The sequence below is a fragment of the Sapajus apella genome, unplaced genomic scaffold (genome assembly GCF_009761245.1).
Source record: "Sapajus apella isolate SASKATOON/1434 unplaced genomic scaffold, GSC_monkey_1.0 scaffold37, whole genome shotgun sequence".
NCBI lineage: Eukaryota > Metazoa > Chordata > Mammalia > Primates > Cebidae > Sapajus > Sapajus apella.
The window spans coordinates 13893393-13906574 of NW_022436977.1; the positions used below are offsets into that span (position 1 = coordinate 13893393).

General features: G+C 37.2%; 1 protein-coding gene across 6 annotated transcripts in view; it reads left to right on the forward strand.

Annotated features, from left to right (window-relative positions):
- The window catches only part of DMXL2 (Dmx like 2), a 173120-nt gene that overhangs the window by 108347 nt on the left and 51591 nt on the right, over window positions 1–13182 (forward strand). For all 6 annotated transcript variants that reach the window (XM_032297460.1, XM_032297461.1, XM_032297463.1 and 3 more), the window contains 3 exons: window positions 4825–4944; window positions 8608–8835; window positions 10760–12439. In XM_032297460.1, coding sequence (XP_032153351.1) covers window positions 4825–4944; window positions 8608–8835; window positions 10760–12439 — 2028 coding nt within the window. The remainder of the gene's footprint in view (window positions 1–4824; window positions 4945–8607; window positions 8836–10759; window positions 12440–13182) is intronic.

Consider the following 13182-nt stretch of genomic DNA (forward strand, 5'->3'; position numbering starts at 1 on the left):
TAAGGTATACACATTGTTTTTATTGTCTATCAAGACATTTTAATCTAAAGTGATACCATATATATACTCTCATTATGCTGCTGACTTGTTTTAGAGCAAGTTTTTTTATAATTTTTTTTTTATTATAAGTTCTGGGATACATGTGCAGAACATGCAGGTTTGTTACATAGGTATACATGTGTCATGGTGATTTGCTGTACCCATCAACCCGTAGCTGCATTAGGTATTTCTCCTAATGCTCTTGCTCCCCTAGCCCCCCACCTCCCAATAGGCTCCAGTGTGTGATGCTCCCCTCCCTGTGTCCTTGTGTTCTCATTATTCATCTCCCACTTATGCATGAGAACATGCAGTGTTTGATTTTCTGTTCCTGTGTTAATTTGCTGAGAATGATGGTTTCCAACTTCATCCATGTCCCTGTAAAGGACATGAACTCATCCTTTTTTATGGCTGCATGGTATTCCATGGTGTATATGTGCCACATTTTCTTTATCCAGTCTATCATTGATGAGCATTTGAGTTGGTTCCAGGTCTTTGCTATTGTCAACAGTGCAGCAATAAACATATTTGTGCATGTGTCTTTGTGGTAGAAAAGTTTATAATCCTTTGGGTATATACCCAGTAATGGGATTGCTGGCTGGGTCAAATCGTATTTCTGGTTCTGGATCCTTGAGGAATTGCCACACGGTCATCCACAATGGTTGAACTAATTTACACTCCCACCAGCAGTGTAAAAGCATTCCTTTTTCTCCATGTTCTCTCCTGCATCCGTTGTTTCCTGACTTTTTAATGATTGCCTTTCTAACTCACATGAGATCGTATCTCAGTATGGTTTTGATTTGCATTATTTCTCTTATGACCAGTGATGATGATCTTTTTTTTATATGTTTGTTGGCTGCATGAATGTCCTCTTTGGAGATGTGTCTGTTCATATCCTTCACCTACTTTTTGACTGGGTTGTTTTTTTCTTGTGAATTTCTTTAAGTTCCTTATAGATTCTGGATATTAGCCCTTTGTCAGATGGATAGATTGCAAAAATTTTCTCCCATTCTGTAGGTTGCCTGTTCACTCTGATGATAGTTTATTTTGCTGTGCAGAAGCTCTTTAGTTTAATTAGATCCCAACATTTGTCAGTTTTGGCTTTTGTTGTTTTAGTCATGAAGTCTTTGCCCTTGCCTATATCCTGAATGGTATTGCATAGGTATTCTTCTAGGGTTTTTAGGGTTTTATGTCTTACATTTAAGTCTTTAATCCATCTTGAGTTAATTTTTGTATAAGATGTAAGGAAGGGGTTCAGTTTCAGTTTTCTGCATATGGCTAGCCAGTTTAACAAATACCATTTGTTCAATAGGGAATCCTTTCCCATTGCTTATTTTTTGTCAGGTTTGTCAAAGATCAGATAGTTGTAGATGTGTGGCATTATTTCTGAGGCCTCTGTTCTTTTCCATTGGTCTATATATCTGTTTTGGTACCAGTACCATGCTGTTTTTGTACTGTAGCCTGATAGTATAGTTTGAAGTCAGATAGTATGATGCTTTCAGCCTTGTTCATTTTGCTTAGGATTATCTTGGCTATACAGGCTCTTTTTTGGTTCCATATGAAATTTAAAGTGGTTTTTGTTTCTAGTTCTATGAAGAAAGTCAACGGTAGCTTGATGGGGGTAGCATTGAATCTATAAATAACTTTGGGCTGTATGAACATTTTCATGATATTGATTCTTCCTATCCATGAGCATGGAATGATTTTCCATTTTTTGTCCTCTCTTATTTCATTGAGCAGAGGTTTGTAGTTCTCCTTGAAGAGGTCCTTGGCATCCCTTGTTAGTTGTATTCCTAGGCAATTTATTCTCTGTAGCAATTGTGAATTGGCATTTACTCATGATTTTTCTCTCTGTTTGTCTGTTACTGATGTATAAGAATGTTTGTGATTTTTGCACATTGATTTTGTATCCTGAGACTTTGCTGAAGTTGCTTATCAGCTTAAGGGGATTTTGGGCTGAGACAGTGGGGTTTTCTAAATATACAATCATGTCATCTTCAAACAGAGACAATTTGACTTCCTTTTTTCATATTTGATACCCTTTATTTCTTTCTCTTGCCTGATTGCCCTGGCCAGAACTTCCAATACTGTATTGAATAGGAGTGGTGAGAGAGGGCATCCTTGTCTTTTGCCGGTTTTCAAGGGGAGTGCTTCCAGCTTTTGCCTGTTCAGTATAATGTTGGCTGTGGGTTTGTCATAAATAGCTCTCATTATTTTGAGACACATCCCATCATTATCTAGTTTATTGAGAGTTTTTAGCATGAAGCGGTGTTAAATTTTATCCAAGGCCTTTCCTGTACCTTTTGAGATATCATGTGGTTTTTCTCTTTGGTTCTGTTTATGTGATGGATTACATTTATTGATTTGCATACCTTGAACCAGCCTTGCATCCTAGGGATGAAGCCGACTTGATCTTGTTGGATAAGCTTTTTGATGTGCTGCTAGATTCGGTTTGCCAGTATTTTACTGAGGAATTTTGCATCGATGTTCATCAGAAATTGGCCTGAAATTTTCTTTTTTTTGATGTTTCTCTGCCAGATTTTGGTATCAGGATGATGCTGGCCTCTGAAAATGAGTTAAGGAGGATTCCCTCTTTTTCTATCGTTTGGAATAGTTTCAGAAGGAATGGTACCACCTCCTCTTTGTACCTCTGGTAGAATTCAGCTGTGAATCCATGTGGTCCTGGGCTTTTTTTTGGTTGGTAGACTGTTAATTACTGCCTCAATTTCAGAACTTGTTATTGGTCTATTCAGAGATTCAGCTTCTTCCTGGTTTAGTCTTGGGTGGTTGTATGTGTCCAGGAGTTTATCTGTTTCTTCTAGATTTTCTAGTTTATTTGCTTGGATGTGTTTATAGTATTTTCTGATGGTAGTTTGTATTTCGGTGGGATCAGTGGTGATATCCCCTTTATCATTTTTTGTTGTGTCTATTTGATTCTTTTCTTTTTTATTAGTCTGGCTGGCAGTCTGTTTTGTTAATCTTCTCATAAAACCACCGCCTGGATTTATTGATATTTTGAAGAGTTTTTCATGTCTGTTCTCTTCAGTTCTAGAGCAAGTTTTTTTTAAAGGAGTTTCTCTGACTACTTACTTGTGATATTATTTAAACTTTTGCTTGTCTATTATATTTCCTGTAAAGCAGAAGTTAGCTCTAGATACTTGAGATTGGGGTTCAACATTCTAGGTGATGCTGTGTACTTCATATGTATCATACCAGAAAAAAAAAACTTGGTTATCTCACTTTTAGTCATACTAAGATTTGGAAGATTCAGTTGGTGATGTCATTATAGTTTGATAGCTTTTAGTCACAGCATTTTCCAGGGTTTATCTGGGCTTATCTCATGGCTTCTTCCATTGAATATTGTTGATCTTAAACCAATTATTTCATTAGTGATTGAAAAATGATGATTTTCCAATTTTATCACTTCCCATTTATTTATTAGCTGGGAAGCATCTGTGAAGAAAAGCATTTATCTACTGGAGCTATTGGATTACTTTGAAAAACAGTTTTTTTTGGAAAGGGGTTAAGTGCTTAGTTCTTTCCTTTTAGTTGACAGTTTCAGAATAAGGAGTCTGTACCCTGGTTATCTCCAGCTTCTACTGTTGAATTTGTTGTTGTTATTGCAATTTCTTTGTCTTTTAAGTATCAGTATGAACACATTTTAAGAAAACTCTTTAATGAATAGTAATATACATACAGAGAAGTACTCATATAACTCATGGATTTTATGTACGTAGCATATTTCGAGCCGTTGTGGTGATTTTTTTAAAATACTTACATAGTCCTATATTAGGCTAGTAAGGACCAATTCAAGTAGGTCCTGAGTCCTTTTGACATAATCTCGTTATTGTAATAGTTTACTTCATTTTAATCACAACATTTTCCAGGGCTTATCTGGGCTTATCTTGTAGAAATCCTTTGCAAGAATGGAATTATCTGTTCAAAGGGTTTTTTTTTTTTTTTTTTTTAAATACTTTAAGTTCTGGGATACATGTGCAGAACGTGCAGATTTGTTACATAGGTATACATGTGCCATGGTTGGTTTGCTGCACCCATCAGCCTGTCATTTGCATTAGGTATTTCTCCTAATTGCTACCCTTCCCCTATCCCTCACCCACAGGCAGGCCCAGTGTGTGGTGTTCCCCTCCCGGTGTCCATGTGTTCTCCATGTGAAATTCCTACAAAATCTCTTTACCCTACCGCTTCTCCTTCCTCCACAACTTCAGTTTTTTTAATGCTGTTGTCATACAGGAAAAGCAGGATGAATGTTTATTATTTCCTTTTCATTGCCACTTTCCCAAATAAGGAGTGAGTGTCTGAGTTACTCCAGGCACATCCCATGAGGCCGGCTTGCACTTTGTATGCCCAGGACCCCACTTCCTTCCCTTCTCTCCTCCTTCCATTCTTCTTCTGCTTTTCTTTTCTTTTCTTTCCTTTCTTTTTTATGTACACTATTGGTATTTTTGTGAACTCATAGTTTGTAATATGGTAAATGTGTTTTAACAAATTTTATTTAGTTATATTCTTTGATGCTCAAACCGTCCCCTCTTTGACCAGTAGGTATCCTTTCATGTTGTCTTTTGTGTACCTTTGACAAAACCTTATTAGTCCTTGATAGCTATCTAACTTTTGGCAGAAAAATTATATAAAACTCCTCCTGAAAGTCTTTCTTGCCTTTTCCTCCCAACTTCTATGCATAACAAGAGGTGGTGGCAGCTTTTAAAAAGTATTTTGTTAACTCCATAAAAACATGCTAATTTAAATATCCTCTTTTCCTTTGAATAATAGGATACCGCCCACCACCATTTTCAGAAAAGTTCTTTCTAGTAGTAATTGAAAAGGACAGCAATAATAACTCTATTCTCCATATGTGGCATCTTCATCTTAAATCTGTACAAGCCTGTTTAGGTAAGTAGCTTTAGTTTTATACAGAGATGATACATAATAAATTCATTTTATGGAATATGCTTTACTTTGGTTAATACTATAAAATGAAGTTCTAATAAACTGTAAATTGAGTTGCTGAATTGAAAGGTCTCTGCTAAACCTTTAATTACAAGGTCAGAAATCATTAATGAAACCGGTTAATCCTAAAAACCAGTCTATGAGCACATTAGAAATATTGAAAAAAATAAAAGCTTGGTTTATTGTTTTCAGTGAATATTTATTGAGTGGATATTATGACTGTTCTAGATGCTCATAGAACTAATATTGTACTTTTTTATTAATACACATTCCTATCCAATACAGTGTACATTGTCAGCTTTATCATCGTTAAGAGAAGCAGATTTGCTGTTTGATAAAGTATGATTGAGTGCCTGAGGCTTATAAGTAGAACTGTTTTTGTAGAACATTAAGAAATACAGGCTAGGCATGGTGGCTCGTGCCTATAATCCCAGCGCTTTGGGAGGCTAAGGCAGGACGATTGCTTGAGCCCAGCAATTCAAGATGAGCCTGGGCAGTATAGTGAGACTTCATCTCTACAAAAAAAAAAAAAAAAATTTAGTCAGGTGTGGTGGTGCGTGCCTGTACTTAGGAGGCTGAGATGGGAGGATTGCTTGAGCCCTGGAGGCAGAGGCTGCAATGAGTCAAGACTGCGCCACTGCACTCTAGCCTGGGTGATAAAGTGAGACCCTGTCTCAAAAAAAAGAAAAAAAAAAAAAAAAAGAAATGCAATTGTGATTAAAAATTATTTCAACCATTCTTTTGCCGTACACATTTAGATTAATCTCTAAACCAGTTGAGAAATCTGTACTATGAAGCAAAGAAATGATCATAGATTTTTTTAATGCTTGAATTTACCACAGTATTGAATATCCTGTTAAAGGATAAATGATTGGTTTAAATTTTGTTAGAGAAGGAAACATGTGGAGTGCCTTCTGGGTGCCAGGTGCTGAGATGGGTGCTTCATATATGTGAGATAGATATTATTTCACTTATTAATGGAGCAAGGTTAAGTTACTTGACCAAGTCCCTTTATATAGTTTGTCACAGAACCAAGTTTCAAAATCAGGCCTTGCTGACTCTAAAGTCTGCTTTTTGTTTTTTTTGAGATGGAGTTTCACTCTTGTTGCCCAGGCTGGAGTGCAGTGGCTTGATCTCGGCTCACCGCAACCTCTGCCTCCCGAGTTCAGGCAATTCTCCTGCCTCAGCCTCCCAGGTAGCTGGGATTATAGACATGTGCCACCATGCTGGCCTAATTTTGTATTTTTAGGAGAGGCAAGGTTTCTCCATGTTGGTCAGGCTGGTCTTGAACTCCCAACCTCAGGCGATCCTCCCGCCTCAGCCTCCCAAAGTGCTGGGAATACAGGAGTGAACCACCAGACCTGGACAAGTCTTTGCTTTTTTTCTGTTCTTATTTTCTTTCTTAGCATGAGATATATGATAGAAAATTGCATGATTTACAGGAAGAGAGATGATGTAGTTTAACCTTATTTTGCTGGTGAGAAAGTAGCCAGAGGTGGTGAAGTGCCTGGCCTAAGGAAACACATCTCATTACTGATAGAGTCAGGAGTGGGACTCCTGTCTTTTGCCTACTGATTCAAGTTTGTAGTCTTACTACATTTTACAAAAAAATATTTTCATATTTCTTACTTAGTGGCCTGTCATTATAAGATAGATTGACATGTTTAACAGAAACAAAAGAGGATTGATTATTATTTATTGGATATTCTGGTGCTCCTTGAGATGTATAAGGCAATAACACATCATTCCCTGCCTTTAATGAATTTGTGGTCCAATGGGGAGAGACAGACACACAAATAAATAAATAAATGTATGTATGTATGTAGAGTATCTTTTATATGTCACAAAAGAACAGATAACTGACTCCAGTGAGATTTACACTCACTGGAAATTCTTTGGAAGATCAAGTCAATATGGCTTACAAAGCCAGTCAACTAATACTATTTTAAATTTTCTTAGAACTTTTACTTTGTGTCTTTATTCTTGAAATCATTCTCTGGTTTGAGTACTTGATAGGAGGTTTCTAGTCTAGTGTCTTCTTTGCCCCTAGCTAATTATATGGCCTCAGGAAAACCACTAAGCTCTCTAAGTTTAAATTTCTTAACCTAAAAGTAAGGCAGTACATTGTTATTTCTTAAAGTTTGGTTCATGATCCATCTGTTTGAAACACCTGTGCTGCTTTACCAGGATCTACCCCAAATCATCTAAATCAGTTTATCTGTGGTTAGGCCTCGGAATTTGCACGTTAAGATTCCTCAGACTTTTAATGTGTTTTAAAGCGTGAATACACTGGACTGTATACGGATTTTTTTTAGCTTTTACATGTTGTGATTCTTCCCTGACAGTCTCCCATGATGGAGTTGTTACTAAGAAAGAGTAAAATTGTAAAAAAAAAAAATTTTAAGCTTATTAGGGTACCTAAGCAAAAGTTTGAAAATTGACCTTGTCTCCAAATTATTTTTTTTTTAATTTTTATTGCTGCATAATAATTATACATACTTCTGGGGTACATGTGATATTTTGATACATGCATAGAATATGTAATGATCAAATCAGGGTATTTAGGATATTCATTACCTTGAAATATATTGTTTCTTTGGGTTGGGAACATTTCATGTCTTCTCTTGTAGTTATTTTGAAATATATAATGTATTGTTGTTAACTGTAGTCATTCTGTGCTATCAAACACTAGAACTTATTTCTTCTGTCTAACTTTATGTTTGTACCTGTTAAACAGCCTCTTTACCTGCCCCACAACCCTTCCCATTCTCCGGTATCTATTATTTTATTCTTTACCTCCATGAGATCCACTTTCTTAGCTCCCACATATGAGTGAGAGAACATGTGATATTTGTATTTCTGTACCTGGCTTATTTCACTTAACATAATGACCTTCAGTTTCTAACTGTGTTGCTGCAAATGACAGGATTTTATTCTTATTTATGGCTGAAGAATATTCCATTGTGTATGTATACCACATTTTCTTTATCCATTTATTTGTTGATGGATATTAGGTTGATTTTATATCTTGGCTGTTGTGAATAGTGTTACAATAAATGTGGGGGTGCAGTTATCCCTTTCATAGAATGATTTTGTTTCCTTTGTATAAATACCTGGTAGTGAGATTGCTGAGTCATATGGTCATTCTGTTTAAAAAAACAGTTCTCTTTTCTCTGTATCTTCATCTGCAAAATATTTTGTTTTTCAGATGGAGTTTCACTCTTGTTGCCCAGGCTGGAGTGCAATGGTGTGATCTCAGCTTACCACAGCCTTTGCTTCCTGGGTTCAAGTGATTCTCCTGCCTCACCCTCCTGAGTAGCTGGGATTACAGGTGTGTGCCACCATGCCTGGCTAATTTTGTATTTTTTAGCAGAGATGGGGTTTCTCCATGTTGATCAGGCTGGTCTTGAACTCCTGACCTCATGTGATCTGCCTGCCTCAGCCTCCCAAAGTGCTCGGATTACAGGCGTGAGCCACTGCACTCAGCTTATGTCCAAAATGGTTTTAAGAAGATATGTTTCTGAAATAATAACAAAGTAATATTGTAGCTCATATTTATAGTAATGATATAAATACATTTTGTAATTTTATAATTTATTTTTAAAGCTAAAGCTTCAGAAGGTGCTTCCTCTGAGAGCCTACTTTCAGTCCCTGGACAGAAGAATGTAGATTCTTCTCCAGAAACCTCTCCTAGTGTGAGCCCCATGCCACATTCTTCATCAATTGCCAATCTTCAAACTGCCAGTAAACTTATTCTGAGTTCTAGACTGGTGTATAGCCAACCCCTTGATCTCCCAGAATCAGTTGAAGTAATAAGAGCAACACCTTCAGCAGGTAATGTCACTTTAAGATTGAGCAGTGGTAGCTTAGAGTGTTAAATGTATGAACTCTTTAGTGGATAAAATAGATGAGCTCTTCTGAAATATGTGCTATGTTGACATTAAAATAAAGATTTATGTTCTGTTAATATGTCTAGATGTTTAGAAATATGTCTTTATTAGAAATAATTTCCTGGCCGGATGTGGTGGCTCATGCCTATAATCCCAGCACTTTGGGAAGCTGAGGTGGGTGGATCACCTGAGGTCAGTAGTTCAAGACCACCCTGGCTAACATGGTGAAACCCCATCTCTACGAAAATACAAAAGTTAGCTGGGAGTGTTGACGCATGCCTGTAATTTCAGCTGTCTGGGAAGCTGAGGCAGGAAAATTGCTTGAACCTGAGAGATAGAGGTTGCAGTGAGCTGAGATCACGCTGCTGCACCCAGCCTGGACGACAGAGTGAGACTCCCCCCAAAAAAAAAAAAAAAAAAAAAAAAGGAAAAAAGTTTCCTGTGATAAATATAATCAGCTTGACAGAAAATAGTGTAAATATTTTAATGTGAGGTGTCTTGCCTACCATGTTAGCAAAATTTTGAAGAACAAATATGTTGATTTGTAAATCACTGAAGCTTTTTTTCTTAAATTTAAGACTTCTCATCCACATTGTGCTAATAGTGCCTCACTTTTGTTAAGAATGTTTGAAGAAGGATTGGCAGATACTCTGAGGAAATATGTAGGATAGAAGACTACAGTTTGGCTGGCCTGGAATGATACTGACTTTAGCAAGGTGTTAAGATAATTTAGAGGGCAAGACTGACAGCTGCATTTAAAGTGATCTGCTACTTGAAGAATTTTAATTGGGGAGCTTCTAAAATAGTGTTTTTGGGAAACCAAAATTGAAGGTTCAGGCAGGGCTGTTATAATTACTGGGGAATGATAATCAGTATGGGTTTTTTCATATTTATCCCTAAGACAGATTTGCATTCACAGTTGGAAGGATCATATTGAGAAGAGCTTTTGTGGCTGGTGCTTATCCAGGCCAGTTTGTTAATCTTTGTTTGAAAGGTTTGGATTATACTCACAAAAGTTTATTGGAGTTCATAATAATAAATTATATTTTACAGAGCCTTATAAAATGTCTTATATGATAATAATATTCTACGGGAAACAGTAACTGATCTCAATTGTTTAGATGGAGCAGGCTCAGATGATTAAGTAGGTTTTCCACTGTTAATGAAATTGTTGGTGGATTGAAACTTGAATCCAGATCTTCTGACCTCAGATCTTAATCTCTGTATCCCCTTGTCTTACAGTTGACAACAGATGTGCATTGTTAGTCTTTGGCAGTCAGGAATAGATAAGAGGGCTCTAGTTCAGTGCTAAGAGGAGATGAATTAAACTTGGTAAAAGGGTGAGATCTATTGGTCTGTTTTGCTGCCTGAAAAAACATTTGATGTACCACATGGGGTCTGGATTATTTGAGGGAAGGGGAAGGTTAGGAGGATTTGAAAGGCAAATTGTAAAACTCAGTTAAGTATTCATGATGAAAATGATTAAATATATAGTTTGAAAGTCTATGGAGGCATTTTGTGGTGAAGGTAATATAAATTATAGAAACACATTTATTAAGGGTTGATTTGTTTCAGTGCTTTTGAGTTTTATTTTAGTTAAATGCTTGCCTCATGTAAACTTAATTACTCAAAAGCAAATTAAGTGATTATTATTGCATACCTTGATTTCACTGATGGGACCTTTAAGACCTTTATAGGTATGTTGGCCAATGGACATTTAGTGTGGGATACTTGTTAAGAGGAAGACTGCTGAGTTATTCTGAAGAAGCTTATAGTGACTTCAAATTCATCACATTCTAGAATTTGATTATTACTGTGTTATTTTGTGGCTTTATTATTATTATAACTGTTTCCTTTTCTTTTTTAAGGCCATCTGAGTTCTTCTTCAATTTATCCAGTGTGCCTTGCGCCTTATTTAGTGGTTACAACTTGTTCTGACAATAAAGTACGCTTCTGGAAATGTTGTATGGAAACCAACCCAGAATGTAATAAAAGTGAAGAGAAAGAAATTTATCATTGGAAGAGATGGCCTTTGATGAATGATGAAGGAGAAGATAATAGCAGTACAGTGAGCATTGTGGGAAGACCAGTTGCGGTTAGCTGTTCCTACACAGGTCGCCTTGCAGTGGCTTATAAGCAACCTATCCACCATAATGGTTTTGTTTCTAAAGAATTTTCTATGCATGTTTGTATATTTGAGTGTGAATCTACAGGAGGGTCAGAGTGGGTTTTGGAACAAACAATTCATCTTGATGATTTGGTTAAGGTTGGGAGTGTACTGGATTCAAGGGTCAGTGTCGACAGTAATCTGTTTGTATATAGCAAGTCAGATGCACTCTTGAGCAAGGATAGATATCTTATTCCGAATATCAAACATTTAGTACATTTGGACTGGGTATCAAAAGAAGATGGCTCCCACATTCTTACAGTGGGGGTCGGTGCTAATATCTTTATGTATGGAAGGCTTTCAGGAATTGTGACTGAGCAAACCAACAGTAAGGATGGAGTAGCTATCATTACTTTACCACTAGGTGGTAGTATCAAGCAAGGAGTTAGGTCAAGATGGGTTCTTCTCAGATCTATAGACTTGGTATCTTCTGTTGATGGTACTCCTTCACTACCTGTTTCTCTCTCTTGGGTAAGAGATGGGATATTGGTGGTAGGAATGGATTGTGAAATGCAAGTATATGCACAGTGGAAGCATGCTGTCAAATTTGGAGACACTGAAGCTGATAGTCCTAATGCAGAAGAGGCGGCAATGCAAGATCATTTGACCTTTAAATCTAATATGCTGGCAAGAAAAAGTATTGTTGAAGGAACAGCTATTTCTGATGATGTTTTTTGTTCACCAACTGTAATTCAAGATGGTGGCTTATTTGAGGCTGCACATGTACTTTCCCCTACTCTTCCACAATATCATCCAACTCAGCTGTTAGAATTGATGGATTTAGGGAAAGTTAGAAGGGCTAAAGCCATTCTCTCTCATTTAGTAAAATGTATTGCAGGTGAAGTAGCCATAGTTCGAGATGCTGATGCTGGAGAAGGAACTAAGCGACATCTTTCTCGAACTATTAGTGTAAGTGGCAGTACAGCAAAGGAAACAGTCACCTTAGGAAAAGATGGTACTCGAGATTATACTGAGATAGATTCTATCCCTCCACTGCCACTATATGCATTACTTGCTGCAGATCAAGATACATCCTACAGAATTTCAGAAGAAAGTACAAAGATACCGCAGAGCTATGAAGATCAGACAGTAAGTCAACCAGAGGATCAGTATTCAGAGCTGTTTCAAATGCAGGACATAACAACGGATGATATTGATTTAGAGCCCGAAAAGAGAGAAAGCAAATCAAAAGTAATAAATCTTTCTCAATACGGACCAGCTTACTTTGGCCAAGAACACGCAAGGGTTCTTTCAAGTCATCTTATGCACTCAAGTCTACCAGGCCTTACCCGTTTGGAGCAGATGTTCCTTGTAGCTTTGGCTGATACAGTGGCTACTACCAGTACTGAGCTTGATGAAAGCAGAGATAAGAGCTACTCAGGTAAATATTCTCACTAAAAATTTATGAAGTTCTACCTAATAGAAATATTTGTATTATCTGTGTACTGACTCCTTTATTGAATTACCATCTTAACTTTCAGACTTTGCAGGGAAGAGACCTCCTTAATAAGCAATTACTATTACATAATATGCTCAGTTAGAAAAGACAGTTGAGGCAGATGTGAATGCATGGATTTGTGAGATCCACGTGTATTCTCTCATGAGTTTTTACACTGAAACCTTTGTGTCATCTTGGATTTATAATCTCTTGTTTTTTTGTGTGTGTTTGGGTTTTTTGTTTGTCTGTTTTTTTGAGACAGGGTCTTGCTCTGTTGCCCAGGCTGGAGTTCAGTGGTACAGTCACTGCTCACTGTAGCCTTAACCTTTCAGGCTCAAGTACTCTTCCCACCTCAGCCTCCTCAATTGCTGGGACCACACAGGTGTGCACCACCATGGGGCCCAGCTAATTTCTTTTTATTTTTTTGTAGGGACTAGGTCTCCCTACATTGTCCAGGCTAGTCTCAAACTCCTAAGCTCAAGCAATCTTCCTGCCTTGGCCTCCCACAGTGCTGGGATTATAGGCATGAGTCACTATGGATTGGCCAAGTCTCTTGTTTTTTAAAACAGATCGATCCCTAGGATTTCTTTCTTTGGTAATAATGTTCCATATGTTAATGCTACCATGGAATCATGAGGCTTATTGGGAGCTCATGGGCTCAACTCGTTGATCTTCCCATTTCTAGC